We start from the raw sequence: 27,107 nt of genomic DNA on the forward strand, positions 1-27,107 counted from the left end.
TTTAAGGTTTTAAAAAAACTCAAAGCTCTTTAATTTAATTTCCCCTAAGCTTTACAGTTGACAACCTATATAGTTGTTGCCCATATAGGATTGGGGGTGAGTGGAAGGAAGGCAGGCAGGAAGCAATAACAATCATGCTCGGTGCTTTCTTGGATTAAGTGCGATTCCTCGCAACTGCGGTGTAATTAATTTTATTTATTTATTGTCAAATCCCTCGAAAAATCTTTTATTCCAGCCTGTTTCTCGACCTAAAAAAAAAAAAAGTTGTAACCACTTCTCAGTCGTGCTCTGTATCTTGGTTATTGCGCAAATTCATCGCGCTATAGATCCGGGTAGGAACAGCACAATAGAAGACTATTAAATTCTTTTTTTATTACATCGTGAGTTTAATGGTCACCAGCTTTGCAAGATCAAGTACACTGTATGCGAGCTCGCACCCATCCCCCATGATGCCTTGAAGAGAGTATACACACACAGAGACTATACAGTCCTCACTGTTTTAAACGCCCAAAAAGGTAAGAGACATTACAAACCCAAGAGCTTTATGTAAAGCTACATACGGACTACATATATGTAAAGTGCCGCTATGGAGATTCTGAGTAAGTGTTGCATTGCTATCACGTGTCTGAATGCGTGCGCCTGCATCTACCTGTAACGTCTGTACTTTTGAAGGGCTCTGTCAACCTTCTGAATCGTCTGTTGAATTGTACTTGCCGTGCACCTGGTTGTCGACAACGTAATGACTTCTTTTTCATGGCAACATTTAAACCGCAGATCTCGCACTCTGAATATGGCACATAAATTAGAAAAGGTCGGACCACGGACGTGCATAATGAGGGCCGCCGAGAGCCAGCACGAGCCTCCGGGGTAGACGACCTCTTATGCCCCCTTGTAATTGTAAGCGTAAATTATTTTCCCAGTAAACAATAATATGCTTGCAATTGCAGCGCCAAGAGTGGGCACCCATCCCCTCGGTTCACAGAGATTAAGCCACACATCAGTAACATAAGCCCACATCTTCACTGTCAATTCCGACTTGTTTACAAGCCCCCCCCCCCCTAGTAGCATATAAATCCAGAAGTCTCAATGCACATACGTTCTAAACAGGGTAAAAGTACGGCTCGCGGACGTCTTTGGACCGACCTGTCTGCCAAAATGTGAAGTGCACTTGTTTGAATTCTTTTTTTTTTCAGCCTATGTTAATTTGATTGATATTTGATTTAGTTTATCAAGTACAACAGCATTAGAAATCAGTCCATATACCATTCCAACACGGTACAATGATAACAAATAACGTACACGACTGAAATGTCTATCAGAGGGCTTCCGGGGGCGGCGGGTGTGCGAGTGCCTTCTAAGGAAAGGCTGCATGGTTTTGAAGTTTTATTGTGAGCGAATTCAAACAGCTTCACTTCACACAATAAATTCGGTAAGTGAACGCCATTATGTGCTTATTTGTTGTCCATTTCATTATCACTAAAGACTTTGTGTATTTAGTCACCTGGGGTTTTACTGGCCCGCCGCACATATTGAAATTTTGAGACAGGGCCGCAAAGAGAAAAATTTACCCACCCATGGTTTAAAGTCTAGACGGTTCATGAGTGAAAAATCCTTGGTGTCCACAGCCTCCGACTCCAAGCGCGAGTACGATACCGCTGACTATACTATTCCCATCCCAGGTCGACGGCCTGCCTACCTTAGGCCTGGAAATAGTCAGTGCCCCAATACCTCTTCGCGCTTTGAGCTGATCCAGTACTATATACTTGATGCGTAAGTATAAGATAGTGTATAAGACAGTGTGTCGGCGATTTACACCGGTGGCGAAGACAGTAAAGTGATGGACAGAAGAGAGGTTTTTTTCCCAAAACATAAAAAATAATTCCAGTAACAATTAATCTATATATGACTTAATTGGCTGATGGTGTGTCTCCTTATCTCACTTTCTGTGTTGACACAGTCATACCCTCCAAGGAAAATGTCATCTTTCCTAGTAATAAACCCTGAGTAACAACGGAACTCAAATCCGTATTGAATAATAAATAAAACGCTTATATTTTATGCTGGAAATGTACACGACCAAAAAGTAGAGAACAAGGAGGTGCGGGATTCCATCAGGGAGGCAAAGAAAAGGTTTAAGGACAAATCTGAGTTGTAGTTCAGTAGTGGCGACCTCAGGGCAGCATGACATGGTATTGAGAACATGTCCTCTGTCAATCGCAAGGAAAACGCTCTTTATACAACCAGTGGCACTTACAGGCGTTGATGAGTGTGATCCTCCCAACGTGCTTGATTCTTTTTATGCCCACTTTGAGAAACATGACTTCTCTCACAATGTTTCCACATTAAAACAGTCTCAGTGGGTTGGCGATTGCCCTGTCGTCTGTCAAAGATCTCTTGAGGCGAATAAATGTCAACAAGGCTCCGTGTCCAAACAGGATCTGTGGACGCACCTTCCCTCACTGCGCCGAACAACTTGGTGGTGGAGTTTTACAGCATCTATTCCAGCTGTTTTTACATTCCGGTCACCTTCCTGATATTTGAAAACTTTCGCACATTTTGCCAGTCTAAAAATCACTATGCCCAGTAAACGCAACGACTTCAGACCTGCCGTCGCTCTTACCTCAATCATCATGAAATCACTTGAGACAATTGTAAGAAGCGAGGCTGACTGCTGTTGATCCACATCTTGACCCGCTGCAGTTTGCCTACAGAGGTGTCGATGATGCTATATAAGCTGTCTATACTAAATACTCGATCTGTACAAATATCTGCAGAAACCCATGCCGGGCTCATGCTGGGCTTCTCTTCGCTGATTTTTCTTCTTCTTTTAACACCGTGCAACTTCACTTGTTGTCGAAGAGTCTAGTTTCAGACTTCCATCTGTCTCACCAGCTCTCTGGATCCTACACCTTTTAACAAACAGGAACAAACAAGCTTCAGAGAGTTTCTGTTAACGGTCTTCTCTCTGATTCTGTTGTCATCTGTACAGGTTCCCCTCAAGGCTCTTCACTATACTGTTCATATTGTATACTAGCAGTTGTGGAAGCACCAAGGATAGGAGCTTTCTTATAACATTTGCTGATGACTCTGCCTTGCTGTCACTTTTGTATAATAGTGATAAGGTGACCAGATGTCCTGATTTAGGTGGAACAGTCCCGCCTGCTCATAAAAATGATGTCCCGGCGGGATCGACGCCCTATGTCCCGCTTTCGTCTAAAAAGTCGACCAATGTCCCGCTTGTATTTAAAAATCTGATTATCGTACATCGATTTGCCTCCGTATTTTTAGTTTTAGCTTTTACCTATCTCCATTTGATTAATAATTTAAAATTTGTCTCCTAATTCACCGCACTTCGGCGTTTCTTCACGAAAAACAAAATAATTTTTCTAATGGGCTCTGTTTTGTTTTGTTTCGGTTGTTACTTTTTTCGGGGTGGGAGCACGAAGCTGGTAGACCATTCACTGAATATCTTTTAGTTTTATATATTGAATTCTATAATATTATTTAATGTCATTATTTTTTTAATTATCCAGAACGTCAGTGTGTGTGGTTTTTGTTTTTTTTTCGCTTTAAAACGATTAACGTGCCATAACCGATGGTGCATCGCTGGTAGAGAGACAGAATAGCATCCCTTGGATGAGATGAGAGTAGCGACGCAGGCTGAAACGAATGATGCTAAGATAGAGGGACAGTCAAATGTTGTCCCTGCTGGAACCCACGTGGAAGAGAGTTTTGTGTCTGTTCAGGACGGTGTTAAGCTTTCGAATGCTGGAAATGGCTTCACAGAAGGATGACAAGCGCGATACAATAGATGAAACTGAAATCCGCACGAAAGCTCATCGATGGTGCAAGGATTCGATAGGCGGTGCTTGGTCAAAAATAACTGCGGATGAGATGATCATGGATCATGTGAGGTGAGTGTGACTGTTTAACAAATTTTTACACCAATTTTTTTTGTAGACAATAAAGAGCCTTGTGCATGTTAACGGTTTAATCGCCGAGTTTAGATCACAACTAATGAGTTCTGTTATTATAACCATTGCTATCAACATCAACGCAGCGCCATTTGAGTGTAGTAGAGTCAGATAAAACGTGTTACTTTATTATAACGAATTAAATGTCATGTTCCTTCTTTTTTTTTATCTTAAATTAAACCAGTCATTTGCACAGCAAACAACATTTCAAACACTGCCACTGCTGTTTGTTTATTATTGTCACCATTCTTAAGACAGTAAAATGAACCAGTGCGTTTAATGTCAATGCCATTTATCTATATTCTTGTACATCATGTTACTTATTATTTTTTTAGGGTAATAACCAAAGTTTACATCATGCTTTATTGCAAAGACAATCAAGTCATTGAACAAGACATTTCTGCTCCAAAACTTCAGTTACATGAAACAGATCAAGTAATATCCACCCACCGTGAGGGTGTGTACTAACTAGTTACATGGAAAAACAAACTATAGCCATTTTAGACTTGAGTTAAATAGACTGCATGATATATGTGTGCTATTATCTGGAAATCAAACTCAAAAATGAAAGCTGTTTGGTGACTGCTGTGTGAATTGAAAGTCAAGGCAGGGAACCTTAACAGAAAAGTGCATTACTGTCACTATAGCAGAAGGTGAAAATGCTGTTTGGAAAAGTCCCATAGCCTTGTGGCCATAGGGGTAGTGGTTTATATGTGAAGGCGATTGGAAGGCGGAACACAGCAGTTCTTCTTTCATTGCCTCTACCTTCATAATTAAATCAGGCATCTATTTCTGCTTAGTGAGCAAACTGAGATATTCAGCCATTCACTACTAGCAGTCTTCTGCTGCAAAGTTGAGTACCTTCGTTTATGAAGGTGCTCTACTTTAAACAAATATTTTGAGAATGTTTAGCAATATTGTGATTGAAGTTTAACACATTGATTTGGAGCCAGTCATGGGTGACCATTTCCAAAACTGCTTAAACTATATATATATATATGGATGAATAGAAAGGGATTTATTTTAGGTGGTGCGTTATTCAGTGGTGTAGGAACCAGGACACCACACTCAAAAAAAGATACTGAAGAGTCAAAAATGTGAATGTTGTTCAGTCAGCATATGCTTTCCCCCAAAAATCAAGGATCTTCCCATGCCACTGTTATTTATATTGATTATATCAGAGCTATGTCAGTTAGATTCAATAAAAGAACTGCATCTATATATTAAAATGAGCATTGGTTGGAGTTAATAGAGCATCTATAACATTAAAACTATACTGTTGTTAGTATCAGCTGCTATAATGTACTTAGGCTTGCTAAATCTTAACACTCACTACACATACAGTTACATTAATGTGTTAATGCTTACATGAAATTTCAGTCATACAAACAAGGATTATATTTTCTAATACATTTGTGTCTTAATCTGATTTGAATATGATCTGAATAAGCCAGCCATCATTTAAACCACATCAAAGGTTAAAAACATGTGTATGTAAGTGTATGTATCATATTTTCTTATTTTCCAGTCTCTTTGTCACACATTTCTCAGTTTACTGATGACAAACATGTCCTGAAACTAATGTGTTTCCAAAGCAGCTTTATGTCTTGTTCATTTCATATTGTATGGATGTTGCAATACCTATTTATCAACAAACTTTTATTGTTTTTTCTTCCTGTTGACATAATACAGCAGAGAAAGTGTGAAGGCTATGAGGGTGATAATGATTGTGTGTAATAACTGGCTAGAAAGAACATTACAACAATCCTGAACACGTCTAAGTTGAGACATATCCATAGGCATTGAACATGACCTTCTAGCATAAACATGTAGTTTCCCTATAAGCTGCTCTAGGATCAATTCTGTCATTTCTGTGACCTAAAGGGAGGCGTGGAAAGAAGAAGAAGAAGAAAAAACTCTGTGACACATTGAGTTTAGCTGTGAAAGAATGCTATTTAAAACTAAAGCATTACATGTTTCCTGAAAATATTGGTTCAAATAATAAGCTGCTGGTTGGAAGAGGGGAAACATCCTTCCATTCACCCCTTCTCACACACACACACATGATAGTAATAATGAATTATAATTTCTCTTAATCTATTTTTTTGTAAATGAGATGTACAATAATAAAAGTAACATCATGTATATAATTACTTTTTTGTTGACGTTGTTAGATGATATTGATGTAGAATTATTGAATCCCTACTTGAACCCAGGAATAAAAAGGTGTATGTGCTAAGAGAGTATAGGTATCAGCTGCATGTGCTTCACATCACTGCTCACTTTTTAATAAGCATATCATATTAATTACGTTTTATTCAGTTGTCATATGTGTCAGCAGTATGGGGAAAAACTAATTATGAAATGGATCTGTGTCCTGACATGGACTGGTGACAAACTTCTGGTATTAAATTAAGCTAGGTCTAGGGACCTCATGCTAAACTGTACAGCACTGACTATAGACTGATGATGACCTTAGAAGGGCAGAGTATCAGTGAGTGCTGCTTCAAGAGGACACAAAACTGCCTGAGAGCTTTTCGTACACAAGCACACAATGTGAAATGATCCCAGTGCTGTATATTTCAAACAAAAGTCATTCATTTATTCAGTTCATGTTTATCTGTACTGCTTTATCTAATGATGACATGCAGGATTCCGTGATATTGATTTACCTAGTTTTGAAGATAATGTCCTTTGTATACTACTGACTAGTTGAGGGTGTTCACAAGGTGGTGGGTTATGGTCACCAGACTTCAAGCATTTCACCAGGAGTAACTATACTTTTGACAAAGGCATTTGATAGAGCTAACAATAATGACTGTCCATAATCAATGTTCTTTTGTTTCCAGTCTATGTAGATGGCAACAGAAGGTTATTCCTTTTTATTTTGCAAGCTGATAAATTTTGTTACGCAAGCAGTTCAGTCAGGATAAAGTACTGGTACCCTTCATTTTGCACACTAATTTGTTTGAAATGAAATGTTCTGTTAGGTTTTGTAATTTTATACCCAATTATTTTGTTTCTTGAAGGTAAGAGATGGTGACAATATCCAATTTTACACTTTTATGTTTAGGTAAAGGATTTGTAAGAATTATCTCAAATGTATCCATACAATAAAAAAAAACAAAGAAAAACAACAAAAAACACAAATTCAGATGTTAAAAGATGTTAAAACCAGCTATGAATGTATTTTTTAATTCATGGTCCTGAATAGTAAATATAATTGTGGGGTGTTAAAATGTTGTAAGTATTTAAAGTAAAGCTAACAGGTCTTAAGTTGCCTCTGTTACATTCTGGATTCAGTGTCATTTATTTATTGACTGGTACCAGTTGTAAGGGGAAGCACAAATATAGATTCACCAGCTGACAAGGCTCTCCACTCAGGCCTATCTTGGGCAATTGTGAGCAGGTCCTGCATGGGACAACCAGTCCACTCCTTTACATTCTTTCTCTGGCCACTGCACATTGACCACCCTCCAAGATAATTTTACAAGAATGTCATACCAAGTCACTTGGTCAGACCAGACCAGCTTACACCTCTTGACTATTGTGTGGTGACTGTGCCTCATACTAAGTCATTGATCGTATGTTTCCTATACAAGATCCAGGGCAGCTTCCTCAGACATTTGTTCTCAAATGCTTCATTCTCCTGTCCTTATCAGAGAGCAGAGCCACATTTCATGTCTGTAAAGCAGGATCAGTACTACGAGAGACTTGTACAGATTGTACTTTGTAGTGAACCAGATGTTATAGCTGCACCAGACCCTGTCCAGCTTAACCATTGCTATTGTTATTGTTTTGTTCTGTGGTGGAGCTGGAGAGGGTGGCTCCTGAGTAGTTAAATATATACTCCATGTAGATATCTGCTTTGCCATTGACTTTGACTGTGCTCTTGTCAGTGCTGGTTTCCATTCCATATGTGTTTGAACTGTCTGTCAATCTGTTCTTAAGGTCTTTCAGTTTTATGTCAATGTCTGCTATCAGATTAATGTCATCTGCAAGGCATAGGTGGCAAATCAGCCTTCCACTGATAGAAATGGAAGTGTGATAGTTGTGAAGGGTTTCATGCGTGATGTTCTCCAAAAAGATGTTGAACAGCTCAGGTGATAAGGGACACCCTCGACTGATGCCTACTTTTGTGTGAAAGAAAGCTCCCATTTAAAATTTAATTATCCAGCAGTACTCACTTGTGAGTACTCACTTAGCACATACTTGTGAGATCTTATACAGCCCTTCAGTGACTTGGACGAAACCCTCTTCAACGTGGATTCATTATATTATATTATATTATTGGCTGGAGTTTTCATAGTGTATAAGAATTGCTTTCGAGCTATTATTTAATTCTGAATTTAAACATGCCTTTTTTTTTCCTTGTTATCTTGACACCATCCATTCAAATATTGGGTGAGAGGTAAGGATGGCAACATAAACGGGGTATATACTTTGGAGGAAATCCATACTGCAACAGAGTGTGGTGAGGTAACAAGTTGAGACTGTATATTGTCTTTTGTTTATTAGGACAAATTATTTTTCTAAGAAGTATCATTTCATTAGTGCAGTCTTGAGGGTAGGGAAATGGAGGATGAGAAGGCAGCCATAATTTTGCCCTTAGCTTTATTTAGTCTATTTGTTTTTCAGTGGAGGCATGTCCAACTACTTGTACCTCTGTCGTCTTCCAAATTGTGTAAAGCCTTTGGACCAGGAGCCAGACCAAGTATTACTACGTATTTATGGACATATCACCACATCAAACATGGATGTTCTTGTTCACAACTCTGTTGTCTTTGCACTTCTCTCAGAAAAACGCCTGGGGCCAAAGCCATATGGAATGTTTTTTGATGGGCGAATAGAAGAATTTATTATGGTGAGTCTTTATATGGTAGTGTTTGCAAAAGTCAGTACTCTGCCATAGCATATTTTAAAAAGTTTTAAAAGTAGTATATGTCAATATTTTTGTATGACTTTAATAATATATGTAATTTATAATTTGTTTCCAAATTTCAGGCAAAGCCACTCACACATACAGATCTCTCTCGTCCAGAGATAATGCAAATGGTTGCAGAGAAACTGGCAGCTTTTCATTCACTTGACATGCCATTATGTAAAGAACCTCGCTGGATGTTTAATATTATAAAAAGGTGAGTTTGCTAGTTTTGTGTTCAGAGAATATGTTCAGAGAGTAAGAAGACAACATTGCCATGGAGAATACACTTGACAGTCTTTGCCACGTTAGAACCATACATCTGTCATCAAGCATTATTTTAAGATGTAAATGGATAATTGTATAATACAAAATTTAGTATATTCATTTAAAAGAGTACAGTGGTCAGATTAAATGTTTTGCATATTTAGTTTTCAAGTATCAGCATGTCACCTATCATAGTATTGTAACATTGACCTTTAAGTTTTTTTTTTAAAAAGTGAAGATAGGAGGGTTTTTTTTAACGATCCTTTTGCAGTAGATCAGTTAATGACATTTTATTTTTCAGATGGATCTCAGAAATTCAAAATAATTTCTCAGGCCATTCCAAGAAAAGCAATAAGGGTGATCGTGAAACTATTTTGCGACTGCAAGCTATAGACATGGAGAAAGAGTGTGATGAACTTCGGTTAGTATGAATGCATTTTACTTTTTTACTAAATATAGAATTTACCATTTTATTTTTTAAGTTGACTGTTCTTCTTAAAAAATTTTAAACAATCCTTGCGAAGTGTAGCATATTTTATGAGTCATCGTGTGCAAAGAATGACTTTTAATGCTGAGTTAATAGTACTACGTTCTTCATCTGACTCTCTTGTTCTATTCCTGTCACAGGATTTTTAGTTACTGTGCAGCAAAACAGTGGAACTCTCTCCCTTTCCATAAATCCCGCCTATCCACAGTTAAATCCTTATACCTCTTCTTTATGCGTTACTCCTAACAACAGTCCACACAATCCTAGTCCTTTTTCACACCCTTCCCCTCTTTTCCGCTTCCCTACTTGTCTTTCTTTTCAAAATCAAAATACTCTCAGTCCTTGTTACTTGGTTCCTCTTTGTGTTTTCTGTATTTGTCTTTAAATTGTTTTCAGTACTGTTTTTTTATCCTTCTGTCATTCATATGTTGTTTGTTTTTCTGTCCCTTGTATGCTGTCCTTGTCTTGCTTTTGTTCTTAAGCGCTAAGAGCATGCTCCTTACGAGTGTATGTGCTACACAAATCTTGTGTTTATTATTATTAATATGTTTCAAGCTCTCCTAATGGCATGTTGAGGTAAATATATTTATGGCCCGACATGGTACAATGTTGACCTATTTGCTTGCAGATAGTTTCATCATTCGAGGTCTGCATCTTATAAAAGGAGGTCTATATGATCAGATTTAGGGAATTTGTTTTTAATAGAATAAAACTAGCCTTGCATTCATGTTGATCTTGTGTTATTATTTTTATTTATTTATGTAGTTTTTTTATCCTTACGAGGTTCTAATACCTGCATAATCCCTCTTGCAGAGAAATAGTTCTTAAACTTGACTCCCCGGTGGTTTTTTGTCACAATGACCTTCAAGAAGGTAAGATATATTGATAAGATTCTTTGCTAAGTCTTACACTAGCAAGTGAAGTAAAGTTGTATAATTGTAATCTTTGTTTGTTTGAATCAGCTTTGCAAAATAGTTGTGAAGATTTGTGGTCTTTTATTGTTTAGATCACTCAATAAGAATCTTACTTATCAACAAGGATATTTTATTTCATCTGCATAACTTATAACTTAATAATATCCTTGGATTCCAGGCAATATTTTGTATGATGGCACAGTTGCTGATCCAGACAAAAGGATGACGATAATTGATTGGGAGTATGGAAACTACAATTACAGGTATACTGATCCATGGTATTATTGTTTCCCATACAGTATTTCAATTCTGTCTGTACACATAGAAACTAATAAGAAAAAAAATTAAGTTATTTGTTTCATGAAACATCCTCATCGACCTGGTTTAATAATTATTATGTTGTATGATAGCCAAACAAACTCTTTAATGCAGTGGTTCATGTATCAAAGATCTCCTTCTTGGTTTCTTTATAGAGGATTTGATCTTGCCAACCATTTTTGTGAATGGGCTATAAGTTACAACTCAAACTCATTCAGCATGGAACCTGAAAGATATCCCACCCGCCAACAGCAGGTGTGTACATATATAGATGAGGGAAGAGCTAATTTTATACACACTTTGTCTCTCTCTCTCACACAGACATATATACATATATCTAATATATGTGCGAAATTGTAGAACAGCTATGTACACAGATACAAAATAGGCAATATTTGAAAAATAGCTTTTACTCAGACTAATCTGATAATCATAAAGAAGACCTACTCAAAACATTTTAGCAAATATCATGTTTGTTGTAATCAATTTATTTGATTTATATACAATTATTTAACAGACATAGTTTTATTTAGCAACTAACCAATAAATCTAGAACATTACATGATTATATATTGTATATATTTTTTTAATCTGACCTTTGGGACTTGATGTAGCTTTGATTCTATAAAGTATTTTCCATAATAAGTAATTGACTGTAGTAACCAGATCCTTTATCATTGCTTTCAGTGCATATTTTTTCAACATTATTTGAAAGCTCTTGGAAAGAGTAACGTGTCAGAAGAAACTCTATCTAAGATGTATGTGGAAGTAAACACCTTTGCAATGGCATCACATTTTCTCTGGGGAACTTGGGCAACTGTTCAGGGTCACACTTCAAGTATAAACTTCTGCTACTGGGTAATCAAACAGTAAAGATATTTTTTATTGTTTTCTACCATTCTGTCTTTTATTAATAATTTTGCTGTTTTAGATTATACCATTTGTAAAGCAGAGACAAAAAAATGCATGAAGACTTCATTGGGGCTATCTGTTCTGATTAAGTAACATTTTCATCTGTGTTTTAAATCATCAGCCTTAACCAGCTAATTTATAAATCATCTGCAAGTATTACATTGTTGCTTTCAAGGTTTACATAGTCAGTCCTCCCAAACATATCATAATTAAATAAATATAATCAAACTTAAATTAAATTAAATTTTTTTATCTGCAGATGGATATAAAGCAATTATGTGTAATGATAAATCAATATGCTTTATTATTTGTGTATTATATTATCATATTTCTTTTTGTGTGTGCGTGAGTGGGGAGGGAGAGAAAAGGATTTTTCATACTTTTATTTAACTCTCTTTAGGCCACACAAATCAGTTTAAAGGTTTTTCTGACCTTGCACCATTTTCATTCTTCAGGATTATGCTGCCAGTCGGTTTGAGGAGTATTTCAAGCTAAAGGAGCATCTGCCCACTTTCATAAACCAAAACATGTGATGATCAGTTTAGACGTGTACTCACCTGCCTTTCTCCAGCATCTTGACCTCTGCTGCCTAAAATGTTTCAGTCATTGCCATGGCAAACCTCAGTTTCATATCATGCCTTTTACCTTCAGAAAGATGCTTGATATCAAGACCTATTTGTATGAGGAAATGTGTAATTTAAGAATGCATTGACACTTTGTGATATCTGTGTGCACTGTTTTCGTACAACGTGCGTAAGCAGTTGAAAATGTTAGTGATGATCTGTTGTGCCATTTACTGGTTTAGTATTTGGGTTAGCTGCGTAATAGAGCTATTATCCACTACTTTTCCCGATAAGCCAGAGTGGTTTGAAGTATCATTTTCATTCCCAGGTATTGAAACACAGGTGACTGAATGTAAATAAGATGAGCTATATGGAGTGAGTGGGTTTATAATATGATGTGATTTCTAAAGAATTTATGTTTTTTTTTAAATGATAATTTCCAAGCCTGCAGAAGCATTGATAAAAAAAAAAATCAAAGCTCTAAGGAGAGAAAACCTGCAAGCAAAGATATCATATCAGAACACCAACATTTTGATTGTGTGGAAGGGCAAAATATATGATAGACATTTTTCCAGCTTGTTTGCACAATAGAATTTTTTTTTTTTTAGCACAATAGTGTGCATTCAAGAAAGAAAGGTTAGAGATCTGGCTAACCCTAACCCTTTCTCAGGAAATCAGACTTTAAATGAGGCCAAAGTCCAAATTGTGTTGAAATTACAGGTTTTGGTGCAGTAACATATGATCTTTATTCTTGTGAACTTTTCTCCCAACTTTACAAGCTTGGTTGTTAAAAGTGTATTTATTCAGTGTTTATTTTAACATTCACATTCTTATTAATGGGGAAGACAGGGGCGAGAGGAAAAAATATTTCTGCTTTTGACCCCATGTTCCATTTTAGGTCCATAAAGTCCAGATGTTGAAGTTCATAGATGTTATGGGCAAAATAAAGTCTTAAGTTTCTGAAACATCATTTCTAGATATGTATATTGAAACTTGTGTTATCTGTCTGGATTATATTTCTGCAGTTAAGGGGTTGCATATTTATGAATATGCATTATGAATAAGCTGTGACACAAAGTACTTTGACATTGACAACACTGACATGTTTCTTCTGAGAGGGTTTTGTCATTTGGTTTATAGTTTATCTTGCTATGTTCTAGATTTCTTTTACTGTAATTGAATAATTCAAATGAATCTTTTGTTAAGCTTTCATTTGCAAAAATCTTCTTATAATGTACAGACTGGCACTATCATTTTGTCAGGGTATATATATATAGTGATGGTGGTTGGCAGGGAAAGGGGTTTCATGTTGTAACCATGATGCTAGACTACCATTGTGATATTATAAGACAATAACTTGCACACTAAAGGCAACAGGTACCAGTGAACCCAACCCAACCTGCAGAATGGATGATCTAGGGTGCATGTGAATGGACACTGTAGCTGAAAGGTACTGCTGCATTATAGTATTCAATAAGGAGGAGTTCTCTCACTGAACCTTTACTGTTTTCATTAATAACATTGTGCCAGAGCTTCAACAGAGAGAAGACAACAACAACCACTTTTTCACTTTCCACCAAAGAATAAGCTGACAAACTAGCAACACATCTCTAAAATTTGAAGATCAGTAGATGTACTTGGGGGTCAACCTCAGCAAATAGCTTACATAGAAGCAGCATATTATCAGTGCAGAAGAAAACATAAGAAAGCTGGCCAGCACATGAGAACAACACCAGTAGAAAAGATAGAACATATAGCAGCAATCCCTCATTCTAGGAAGAGGAGAGAGTGCAAGACAGTTAAAACCATCAAGTACAAGCACAGAACAGACCACTGTGAAGACTGCACTGACCTCAGAAGATAACACTTACTGTCTCTCCAGATAAGATCGGCCAATCATTGTCCACCAGTACAGGGCACAACTGGCTTATGCATCACCTATACCGGAGGCTACACCTTGTGTCATCCCCTATGGGACGCAGAACAGACCATGCAGCACATCCTGCTAGAGTGTAGGTTCCTCCAAGAACTGAGGACAGAAGTCAGGCCTTTGCCAGTGTCCATTGACATCAAGCTCTACAGACCTGTGGATGCTATGCAGATGACACCAGCTTTGTCTTAAGAGCTTGTCTCCAAGTGTAAAAACACTTCTAATTTAGTTGAACACAACATGTACAGCATACTATTGCAAAAAAAAAAGTCACTGTTTTCAGATCATAATTATTCACAAGAAGTTTGTATGATTCTGTTTATTCCTTTGAGTTCTCAAAAAAAGTAGTTCATTTGAATGTGACTCCAGAAAAAACATGAAATGTAAAAAGTATGTGCCATAAGATTTGATTGTTGATCAGCTATTTCCTTATTTGGATAATGCATGTAAAAGCAGCTAATTTTTTTATAGTATTTTTAGTTTTGAAGTATTCAGCATTAATAATAAATGCAAAATTTATGTAGTACATACTCACACTCCTAAGAACAAGAATGAGACATGGGCAACATACAAGGGACAGAAGAACAAGTAAACATATAGACTTTGGAAGAATAAAAAACAGTACCGATGATGAATCAAATCCAAATGCAGAAAAGAGGAACCAAGTAACACGGTCTGAGAGTATAGGGATTCCGCAAAAGAAAGACAAAACTTTCATCCCTTGATCCAAGGACATTTTTGTTTTGCCTTTAGTTTTCATAGCTTCATGCAAGCAGGATTATTTCAATTTCTGATTTTTTGTGCTTTTTTTAAAAGTAAGCCCTGTGACAATATCCGTAGCTTTCTTGCATCTTTCTATGTTCTGGCTGTGCAAAGAACTTAAATTATGATAAACAAGCAAGTGATTTTCAGGTGTTAATTATGAGATGTGAGGTCCAGGTTATATTAGATGTTTTTAGATTTTACTCAAAGGCAGTGTAGTCAGTGATGCTGCTGGAAAGCTATCACAGTAAATAATATTTCTTTGAATATATTTTTGGAGAAGAAAATTATAGAATGTTAACCTATATGGATTGTATCAAGGTGTTCTGTATTTTGAGTTAGATGTCATATTTATGTATCAAGAAACCGATCTTGTTTTTACATTTGTTAAACATCACAAATCTGACCAACTTATTCCTGACATTCAGAAGAAATGTCATGTTTCAGTTCCATTGTGTTATTAGAATGTACATTTTGGGGTTGATTGTGTGATGTTATTATTAAGGCTGTACTCTTTCGAAAAGTGATGGATTTTAGAATGACAGTTTTTAATAGTTTTTCTCCTCTGAAAATAGATAAATATACATTCAATAAAAATAAAAACAAGAATTTTAATAGAAATGGATTGTATGCCATTTAAAATATACTTTTCATGATGCTGTCCATGAGTTGTACAGTTGACCGGTATATAATGGAATTATTGGGTGAATACGATACTCATCCCTGAATTTCAATGAAATATAGTTTTTCAGATATATTTTAGGCTTTTACAGATGGTGATGCTCAATGTGTTTTGCTTCATCAGCCTACTAATGCTAGTGACTGAATATTGGTAACCATTGGAAAATTTTTAATAACTTCTCCTGTACTTTTCGGATGATCCTGAGTGTTTTCTAACTTGAAGAAGGACTTGTTCTGTCACCTGCTAAGATATTACATGCAATATTATAATGGTCTAATACTATTAGAATACTGCTTGAATAGAGAGGTTGTTAATCTGTAAGTGATTATTAATGTTAAAACTCTTACCACCACCAGTCTCTTGGCATCTCAAGAAGTGCATTTTCTGCATATCTGCATAGACGGGGCATTTGGGTAGTCAGAAATATTTTAAAATCATGTGAGCAATTCTGATAAAAGTTGATGCATAAAATTGGTCTTCTTTGCTGGTGGCTGCACTCAGCCCACAAGACCAACAATGATGTGGCAGCAAAGATTTCAGACCTCTGTGAATCAAAATCTTTATGGTCATTGCCAGAGAAGGTCCACAATATGACCATGTCCTGCAATTGTGAACTTGAAATATGGTGTCTATTGCACAGTTCAGTAGAACTGCATTTGGAAAAAAGTTTCTAAGGACATGTTCAGCTCCCCATTTTATGAGTTGAATGCTCAGCCCATTTGGAAATGTATTTACCTGTATTTTAGAAGTCTTTTTTTTTCCCCATCATGGAAGTGTTGCTTAAAAAAATAGCAGCTTTGATAAGATAATACGAGAACAGCCATCCTTCTTTGCAATTAGAAAACTAGAAATAGGACTAAAACTGCAGGATACTGCAGGTAACTGCAGGTATATTTAGAATGGCTGGACTTTTAAAAAGCAATGTGTTTTGGGAAAAAACAGTATTTTCTTTTTTAAGAGGTGTTGTAGTTGTACTGTCGGAATTGAAGTACACAATGACATAAAAGAACTGTTTCCCTGGAATCAGTAATTGTATAAGCAGAAGAGAAAGCATGTTTGTGGACATGTACTTTTGTGGGGACAAATTATGAGCCATATTTGTTGTCTCTGGAGGAATATAGTTATCTGAAGTATTGATAACTGTAGTCTATAAAATTATCTGAATTGTGTTTTATAACATTTTTGGGTACTTTGACGATCAACCTGTCACCAGCAGTTTTAGAATTGACAGGATCCTTGTACAAAATATCTTCAGGAAGCACAGTTCCATTTTGTTCTCTCTATGAGTCAAGAGCTCAAGTGTATTCAGGATGATGTGGATGTTCCATAAGGTGGTTGTGGTAATGTCGATGTAATGAAAACACACCCCTTCCTTGATTGATTAAAAGTTAATGTATAGTATCATCAGAAAAATGCAAAAGGGGAAATAAGAAAACACGGAACTTACAAAATTAAAATGCAGTAATAGCAATGTTTTATAACTTCTACAAGGTTCATCAACAAAGATTTTGAGCAAAGTCTAACTTTGATAGTTTCTTTCTGCTGTTACTATTTGCAGCCACTAATTTTTTTTTTTTATTTTTTTTTTTATTTGCTCACAGTTGTTTCTGTTTGTGTATTTTTTTTATACATGATGAGCATATTTTGATATAGAAGGCAAAAGATTGCCTGAACAGGTTTACTGGTGCTATTAGGGGGCGCACTAACAAGTGCATATGTTGTACCATTTTCCAAAGGCCTTGCAATTCTGTTTGCCCCAGGCCCCACATACCCCTTACATCTATCGAGGAAACTCAGCAGCGGAGTGGGCGGGGGGTGTTTTCATAAAAGAAACAAAGAAAATATAGAATCATGGGATGTTGAAACAATTATTATTGGAATAGGAAATTAAAAGACTGCAGGGTCAAATTAGTTGTATACATTATGCATTACTCATAAGTCATGATAAATTAACGATAATTAAATATGAGAACTGCCTTATTTACCTTTGCATTTTGGTTTTGTAATACAGGTAACTGCATTCAAGTCTGGAAAAGTAGCATTTTAGAATCTCTGTTGTACCCTTAAATTTATTAATTTTTGTATCCCACAAACTTTAGGTTAGCCTTTATTTAACTATTGGGACATTGTGGATGGGTCCAATATTTTGTCTTTTTCCATCATGTTTATTAAAAAGAAAATACCTAAGGAAAATAAGAAAGTTGCTTTTAGTGATATAAAATATTCACTACTTTTACATGTTTGTGGTGATATACGCAAACCATTCCATATATATATATTAATACTAAATATTTTGAATTTACTAACAAGGAATTTTTATGATTTTATTTGGTTGGTATGGATGGATATGAGGAAGTAGTGTCCATCAGTCAGTTGTTTCATTTAGCCTACGAGGTCTTCACAGATTTGAAAGGGTTTTTAGAGTTTATACAAGTAAGCTATCTACGCTGATAATTTGAAAATCTTTAAAGTACTTCCAAAAGTTTTTAATGAATATTTCCTTGTGTCTCAAGAGTTTTCTAGTTACGTCGCTCTTCAGGCTTTGTACATCATACATGTGCATGCTTACAGATCTTAGGGAACTTGTTTCTGTGTATTTATGTTAAGGAGTTCAGGTGCAGTGGAGAACAATATTTCAAATTTGAAAAATGTGAATGTTTTTCGTATATTTCCTTTTTGTTTATATGTAAAGATATTTTCAGCAATTTTTCCTTTGATCCTTTGATTTTCTGCACCAGTTATATGCCAGGATTGTGTAAATTTGATTTTTTTTTAAAGGTTGTAGCAGGGTTTGGAGTTGGGTAAAGAACAATTTACTGGTTTAACACTTATTAGGAAATCTTCAAATTAAAAAGATAGCATTTCAATCTGAAAACCATCACAGTTTATTGTGATTTATCATTATACTTCCGGTTTCTCAAGAAGTGTGCCTTTTATTCTTCATTGTGCTACAATGTTGCTGTGTATTTACATGCTTTCTATTCCCATGGGCATTAATGAGTTCAGTTTTTCTTGCTTTTTTTTTAATAAACATGGTCTAAGTTCTATGAATGTAATGATTTCAAGATAGTCCTAAAAGTAAGATGGAATGTGGGGTATGAGGGGACATTTAATGTTAACATAAGAAATACTATAAATGTACATTCAGATGCTTTGCTAGTTTGCTTAAGATGCAGGAAAGAGAGCTGATGGTTGGATGGCATATCACATTGTGGAAAGTTGGAAAAACAAATCATCTATTTCACTCAAAATTCTTTTAGGTTTTTTTCTTTTTTTTTTCTTTTTTTTTTTTAGAATTGCATTAATTGCTCTGCAAGTCCAATCCAGCATGCGCAGAGAATATTTTACAAAACTGCTTGAGCCACAGAAATTAGCAATTTTACACTTTTAAGTAACAGTGCAGGACCTTCATATGTGTATGACAAGACAGATATGCATTTTTACTGTTAACACTTTGCATTTTTTTTTAAAGGCAGCAGCGAGTGTTCTAGAAGAGGAGAAAGTGATATGACTTCATCACAGGGTTGGTAAAACTCCAAATTTCGGCCTTTAGTTAAAAAAATGTGGATATAACCAATTATTGAATTTGTCTTAATAGTGTATGGTTTATTTTAAATACCTTACAGTTGCCTGGCCATGCCTGAAGGTGCTTTTCTGAATTGATGTTGATTCATTAAAATTTTCATTTAATTAGAACCATTATATTGAAATTGGTGGTGTCTGCAATCAACTAAGATTGCTTTGATTTTAACATTAATGTTTACGAAATGTTTCTGGACTTGTGAGCTTTCAAAAACAGTTACTACAAAACAAAGTTTGGGAAAAAAAGGAGTGCAAGATATAAATTTTTACTTGCTTAATTAATATTCTTCACTAGTTTTTATGACATGAAAGGTGCCTTTCTATTACTATCATCTAGTCTCTTTGCTTTAGTTATCTACCTTTGGAAAGTTGAATTCTTAAGTGCATTTCAGTTTTAAATTGTAGAAGTTCAGCCTGTTGTTTAGGATTATAAAAGCTTAAAAATAAACAAAATATCTTTCCTGGTGCTTGAAAACTTGTCTCCACTGTGACTGCAAGGTAACCAAAGAACACAAGGTAAATTTTACTCAACAATTTAAGATTTTTGTTTGCAGATATTAACTCTTGAAATTCTTATTTGTGATACCAAGTAAAGCCACTTAATTGTTTTCCCTACTTTAAAATCTGCATATATATAATTCTAAGATTGAATGGTTGGTTGTTATATGTATCAGCATTCAGGAAATAGTTGGAAAGCTCATGAGTCCAGCGAGAGTTAGAAATCAGGCTATGAATTGCAGTTTTCCAAGTAACTCTTGAAGTCGACTCTTAATTCTGCTGTACCATACACATGAATACTAATGGTAACATTTCTTCAGGTTGTCTTGTTATTGTGCATATTCCACTTATCTCCTGGAGCTAATAGCAGCATTTAGCATTTCATTTGGGTGGGATATATTTTTGTATTTTATCAGGTAATATTCAAGCAAGCTTTTTAATGTAATTGTAAGCACTACTGTCTCTTGTGTTATGACTGAGTGAATTTCGATTTTGTGAGTTTTTATTTGTGTGCACATTATTTCAAAGTTCCCGTATGAATGAATGTGTGTATGGGGAATATGAAAAACCATATTTGGTGTTGGGGTGTATTTTTGTATTTTATCAGCTCAAATACTTGAGGGCTTTCTAGGAGAATCTATAAACCGAATGTATATCATATATACTATCAATATATTTTATGTGGATGTGTACAAGCTGACGACTGTCTACACAGACACTGTTAGTAGCAGTTTCTGTTTCATATCTTTAGAGGCACATAATTTAAGAATTATTTAAAACTGCATTTGTGTTTGTATTCATTTCGTGACAATACCTCAATCTCTACTGACTCTTCTATGATCTTTAAAGTACATTCATCTCCAATTAACATCAAATGCATTTAAAACCAAGACCATTCTATCTGAAACAAAGACTTTAGCCATTTAATGTGTGGACACAAAAAAGCAACTCCTTTTCAGCAACTCTTAAAAATTTTAATTGTTTTGAGTAGTTTCCAGTGTTCAGGTATTATTAAACAGTTTCACGTCTCATCCTGCATCTTTCTGAACAAAACACATAATAGCAAATAGGTTGCTGTCTTCAAATGAACTGGAAAAGAAAAATATTGTGATTTATTAATTACTCATCCTTGCACTGTTTTTAGTAATATTTTAAAAGCGTTAAACTTGAGTTTAGATATTTTTGTCTGCACTTTCATTAATAAATTTTACTGAAATATGATGATGCTTTCCATTATTTTTCCAAATGCAAGAAAATGTTAAACAGACTGGTGTATGTATTAACAAGTAGGTCACATCAAAATTATCATTTATTCTTGTTCTGTTATTTAAGACACATGATCATACCGCATGAAGTGGTCTAATGAGGTTTCAATTCAGGTTTTTGAGGAGCTGTTGTAGCGATCTACATATCACAGACTTGTGAGCGTCAACAATCCCTCTAAGAGAGGCTAGATGGCAAGTGCCCAGCTGTTGGAATGGTTCAAAACAAGTACTTAAAAACAGTTACTTAATTTTCTCCATCTGAACAACCTGTTTCCTAATCATAAAAACAAGACATGTATAGGCAATTTTTCTGTTATAATTGGTAGTTGACTAGGTTAAATCTTTCATGCCTATACAGCTGTAAACCCAGTTATATTCTTTAGAAATTCTATCATGTTTATCTTGTTCTGTTATTCAATTCTGTTGACAGATTATTTTGGGGCTATTTGTATTCCTGATGGGATTTTAAGATTTTTCTTTGGAGGTCCCCATGTTCCTTTTACTTTGTTTTACCCAATGAGGAACAATATTGTCAAAATGACTTTTATACACTATTAACTATTTTATAGACATAAATAATCGATGACAATTTATCTTGATAAGTAAATGCCTTCAGACAAATGCTTATTAAAACTTGTTTTAAATTTATATAATTGTAAACCTTACTCAACAAACAACAAACCTGTGCCCTGTAAGTCTTGACAAGACATAGTACCAAGCGGCCATACTTAGCACTCTGTGCATTCTGAATGGCAGTGGCTTCTAGCCATGCTAGCATGGCAGCAATGATGCCTGAATCTAACTCAGGGTGCTGATCAATGATGCTCTGTGCCATGATCAAAGTGTTCTCCTCTACAGGTACTTTGCTTTGGCAGAACTCTCTAGAATAAACGGAAATATGCATATTTGGAGAAAGAATGCTGATCCACAAATTTCTTGCCAACTATATGCATCTACCTACCATAACTTTGTTTGAAACGATTTTGGCTCAAATTCATCCTGTCTTGCACTAGTCACTTGTTTTCTTGTTTTTCCATGAAGCTGTTTAAAAGTACAAAGTTATTTTAATTCTGCTTATTAAACAAAATTTGGAACAAGATTATTTAACCCAATCTTTAAAATGTATCTTTGTCAAACAAAGAGATTGAAAGAATGAGCACATAAATTATAAAATAAGTTTATTAATGAGACTATTATGAAGACTCTATTCCTAATTCCCTCCCTTCACCTTCTCCATCTGACTTTAAGATGCTTTATCACGACTCTCATTTCCCCTAAAAACATGGATGATAATACAGTACTAACCTTATAAAATAACTTAAGGTTCTTTTATCAAAGGCTGTCTTACATAATGAAGCCACTGTTTGTGCTTGGCCAATACCTGTAAAATAAGAATGCATATTCTTTAAAGGTCATCCTGTCAGTCATAGCCTGCCTATAACCAACGTCATAGTTCTGTGTCATGTAAAATATCTTACAGACAGCAAATACATTGTTCTTTTATAGTGTTTGATGACATCATCTCAGATCTTTAGACAACTTCAGATTCCAATCTATTCGCATGTGAAACTGTTAAGATCCTGAGTAAATTTCAAATCATTCAATGATTATGTTGATAAAAATTCATGCCAAACCAAGATCTATTATGGCCTAGTATGTTGAAACGATCTCTGAGCATGTCAGAAAAGTCATATCAACACAAGGTGAAGACTTACTGGAGGAGTACAAAGAGAGGCATAAACAGAGGATGCTGGTGAGTTCCTTTGGAAAGGCAGCAGCTAATGTAGTCAGACAAGTGGTGAAAAGACGTGATGGTGTCATCAGCTGAGCAAACTGTAAAATGGTAATTGCTGATGAATTCTACCTTGGCTGAAAATGTTTTTATTGGTGGATGTCTATTGTTAAACTAAACACCACTGATCCTTAAAGCCATTCTTGCAAATCCTTTCAACCAAAAACAAAACAAAAAAAAAGCTGAATCTTAATTTCATGAAACTGTCATTGTGTGAGCTTGCGAGCTTTTCACAATAAATTATCAACAGTAAAGATGTACTAATCTATAAGTTTTACAGCATAAAAATATAAAGATATATAGGAATATAGTGTTATATCTCTCACAATTTTCCGTAAAGAATCTACCAAATAAAGACTGGCCTAATCACAAAATAATTTTCAAATGACAGGTTTTATTCCACTAAGACTAAGTCCCATAATCAGAGCAAATAACTTGGTTTCATTACCAAAAAACAAAGTTGTGGAATTATTTCTAATTTTTCAGAAGAGAAGCCATGACATGTAAACATTAGGCCAAACAGACCAGAGTTTACAAGTAACTGAAAAATAATGAAGTTTTCATACATCTAAAGAGAATTTATAGAAATGATTTAAAGTGCTTGTTTTGCAAATCAAAGACTTTGTACCTTATTCTCAATCATGCCACGAATCAAAGTGATGCTGCTTTGTTCACTAAGCATTTCTGCCAGGGAACTCACGTGGTCGGCTGCCACAAGTAGTGACATCTCTGAGAGGTCTGACAGTCCCAAAAGCTGACACACTGTCTCCATCTTTCATGTATATTAAAACATTAATGACAGTGTCACTTAACGGATTATGGCACAGAAATTTTTTACAGTTCTTGTTTTTTAGTGTTTAATGAAATATTTTCTGATTTTGTATTTGCTTATGTTCTTTGTAAAATGCCACATTATTTGCACAAAGTAGAAAGAAGGCCAGTCATTTCCTCCCCATTCATATCTCTGGTTTGCTGTACCTTCTGGATGTTTCCATCCTCTTTATAGCTGTAAGATGAATTGTTTCTGATTTAATTTTGAAAAAAAGAAAAATATTTTTTACCAGAGATTCTCACCTGAGAAGGTGGTACCATGACAAGTGTTTGAACTTCAGCAGGCATCTGTTTCTGTCCAGTAAGCCATGCTTCTCGCACTTTTTGAATCTGAGACTAGTAGAAATGAATGTTAATGCAGTTTGCATAACTTAAAAAAAAAAAAAAAAAAAAAAAAAAAAAAAAAAATCAACTGATGACACCAAACATTGCCAAATATGCTACACAGTAAAGACCCTTGAAAGATAATGTTTTCTGCTTGTGGGAAGGTTGGAAAGCTTGTGCTGAATTAGGACCCTTTTTAAACCGTGCATATGCAAAAACTAAAACATATCATCTTAAAAAGCTTCAGCACTATTCACTAGTTCAAAAAGTGCAAATAATTTTCTCTGTTTGTGTCTCCTAAATGAGAATTTTGTTGGTATTATTATTATATATACACACAATATACATGGGAGGAAAAGAAAGCTAATCATTGAGTTAAGGCATAAAACATACCTTAGTACATAAAACAAATATACATACCTCAATGCATAAAATATCTCCATTATGCTCTGCAGGGGTGCTTCTTCTTAACTCTGTTGAAACAAAACCAACAAAATGTTCAGAGAAGCATAATGGACATTTTTATTCATTGGCTTATTCATACACATCTATAGAACCTGAATGCATATATTCAATTTTTGGTTGAGCCCAATGAGTTGGTCATAAATCCTGACTCGTCAGTTCTCCACCAAAGTGTGATAAGAACACTTATGACTGACTGAAGTGCTCCAATCTGTAACAAATGTTCTCCTCCTTTTCTTACTGTTTTTCCATCTTTCCAACTCTTTGTATTTTTAAATTTGAAAACTGTGCTAATGTAGTTATTTCTCATATTACTCTTTCATGCACTAAGCTCACTGCCAAGTAGAAAATCTAATTTCTGAATCTTTTTTAATTATTTTGAATATTATCTTGCTATTTATTTTTCATTGTGCATAGTCTTTTTATTTTTTTTAACATTACTAGTTTTCTTTCCTCTCGAACATCATGACAAAATGCACATCAAGAGAAAGACATAAATAATTCATTAGTAGGTAGTTTATTACTTACCATCTCTAGGATTTAACTTAGCTACTTCATTATTCTGTGAGCAGGATTCTTCTATCTCCTGCTCTTGTTTAGCAGAACATTCCTTTTGTTCAGTCTTACTGTTTTCCATAAGAGTAAAAGACATGTTTCTCAAACTCTTGACATCTGTCCCACTGATAGAATGAACATTCATTATAATGTCTTTCAAACCTTGATTGCAGCCAAGAGCCAACGACAACTGTTTATCATGCTGTGTTTCTTCACTCGAATCTTTTTCTTCTGGGCTTTTTGAAAAGACAGCACACCTATCCAATGTGTCCTCACCATCACCCCAGGATTGTGCAGCCTGTTGATCAATCTCAACTGTCCTTTTTGCAAGACTTTTGAAGAGTTTGGTGCATTGTGGCACACACCAGTGTGATGGTGGAAGATAAATCATCATTGTTCTTATAAAGTGATGTATGCTGTCAGCAGACACATTGTACTGCTGTTTAAGAAGAAAATTCATGAATCCTTTGGCAACATTTTCTTGAAGGCAGACCAACAATGGATAGCTGAAACATAAAACCTTATAATAGTGAAGGAGCCTTGTTGAATCTTTACATGAGGAAAAAAATTACTAAAACCATATGAACATTGTGTTTAACACCTGGTTGTGGATTGATTCAGTGGATGTTGAAAGAAAGATGAGCCATCTTAAATAAATAAATAGTACATGGGGTGGGGATGAGTGGGTAGTGAATATTTACACATAACATTGGACACAACAAAAACAAGGTAAAAGGCAATCTTTCAAATTCCAATGTATCTGACATACTGATCTGACAGGGCATTTCTTACACATTTTAAAACACATATCGCCTTATAGCCTATATTTACAAAAATCATAACTACTCTCTGTTTCACACAATGTTGTGACTACATAAAAACTCCTACATAAAAACTGCCTCCAAAGATGAAAGATATGTGATATGGTGTTTTATTATAATAATTATGAAGTATTAAATGAGTTGAAGTTTATCTGTCACTTACAAGTTAAGGCATTCTCCTTCGATAGTGGGCTCCAGTTGAACAACAGCCTGTAGAAGGCTTTCCCATGTTCTCTTTGTTGCCTCTGCTTCGCGCTTGTACCATGCTTGGGATAGTTTATCTCCGTAACTGTCTAAGGATAACAGTTCGAAGAGGCGTCGCCACTGCTCTGGTAATTTTGACATCAGCAATTCATGATTGTTGACAACACTTGTCATTCTTCAGGGTAGTGGGGAAGCGAGGGTAGAATCATCAAACTGGCGACCTGCTCTTGACTATATGACTTTTTGATGGATAAAGACATTGGGCTATATGGACTTTCGTTGTAAGCTACAGCTCCGTTTCATGCGCACGTAGATCCGTACGTCAAAACTGCTTGCTTGATCAAGTTGATTACAGCAATCTTGACTTTTGTGGATGTGAACCTCTGTAATGACTAGCTGTGCAACTGCGTACATGCAATTTCTAGAAAAATGCTATAATATTGAGAGCAGCATAAGATCTTAAATTACATAATCTATAATCACACTTGAAAATAAACGCGCCTTATTTTGACAAGAAAGGCAACCAATTCTGATTACCTCCCTTACATACACAGAAAGAAGAGTCTTGAAAAGAAAATTAGATCCAGATAACTGGCAGAAAAATTTCTTAGGAGTCCCTCGGTTAATTTTGAAATGGAATTTAGGTACATATAAACTCATATTCATGGAACATATACCTCTGGGTTAAATGATAATGTAACTTATAAAGCAGTTATAATTAAATCATACTAGCAATCCCAAGCCACTCCCTATACCTTCACCCCAATCACCCTTGTGACTGCTTCGTTTATTTAACTCCCTTAGCATTATGTTTATCGTAAAGTCTTTAATGTGTTTTCTGCATGCTTTCTGTCCTTGTGTGTTTTTGAGTATGTGTGTACATGTGACAGATATTGTTTATTTGATTATGTCAAGACACTGAGCTTCCTGCCAACAGGGAAATATATGATAAAAATGCTTTTATTATTATTAATCTGTCCCCTTCACTCAGAGAATCACAATTTCTTTAGATCAAATATAGTGACTATAGACTGAATGTATGG

At 35.3% G+C, this 27,107-nt stretch overlaps 2 protein-coding genes across 4 annotated transcripts; one reads left to right on the forward strand and one right to left on the reverse strand.

Annotated features, from left to right (window-relative positions):
• Positions 1-1,138: 1,138 nt before the first annotated feature.
• On the forward strand, positions 1,139-21,032 carry LOC112559410 (choline/ethanolamine kinase-like). Of its 3 annotated transcripts, XM_025230646.1 has the most exons (11): positions 1,139-1,157; positions 1,320-1,429; positions 3,747-3,914; positions 8,613-8,838; positions 8,979-9,112; positions 9,464-9,583; positions 10,463-10,521; positions 10,742-10,826; positions 11,037-11,136; positions 11,569-11,739; positions 12,249-21,032. In XM_025230646.1, the coding sequence occupies exons 3-11, from the start codon at positions 3,766-3,768 to the stop codon at positions 12,324-12,326; spliced, it is 1,122 nt and encodes a 373-aa protein (XP_025086431.1). In that variant the 5' UTR covers positions 1,139-1,157; positions 1,320-1,429; positions 3,747-3,765; the 3' UTR covers positions 12,327-21,032. The 3 variants fall into 3 exon arrangements, with proteins under 3 accessions (XP_025086431.1, XP_025086430.1, XP_025086432.1); XM_025230645.1 differs by lacking the exons at positions 1,139-1,157; positions 1,320-1,429 and having other exon boundaries at positions 3,536-3,914; XM_025230647.1 differs by lacking the exons at positions 1,139-1,157; positions 1,320-1,429; positions 3,747-3,914 and adding an exon at positions 6,697-6,745.
• LOC112559409 lies at positions 20,711-26,614 on the reverse strand. Its single transcript, XM_025230644.1, has 11 exons — positions 26,290-26,614; positions 26,024-26,259; positions 25,013-25,545; positions 24,443-24,495; positions 23,942-24,034; positions 23,496-23,639; positions 22,791-22,908; positions 22,381-22,456; positions 21,758-21,956; positions 21,157-21,279; positions 20,711-20,899 (listed from the first exon to the last, which is right to left on the reverse strand). Exons 2-10 carry the CDS (start codon positions 26,236-26,238, stop codon positions 21,181-21,183), a joined length of 1,530 nt encoding a protein of 509 aa, XP_025086429.1. The 5' UTR covers positions 26,239-26,259; positions 26,290-26,614; the 3' UTR covers positions 20,711-20,899; positions 21,157-21,180.
• Between the last annotated feature and the right edge of the window lie 493 nt (positions 26,615-27,107).

The sequence above is a fragment of the Pomacea canaliculata genome, linkage group LG3 (assembly GCF_003073045.1).
Source record: "Pomacea canaliculata isolate SZHN2017 linkage group LG3, ASM307304v1, whole genome shotgun sequence".
In the NCBI taxonomy this organism is placed as follows: Eukaryota; Metazoa; Mollusca; class Gastropoda; order Architaenioglossa; family Ampullariidae; genus Pomacea; species Pomacea canaliculata.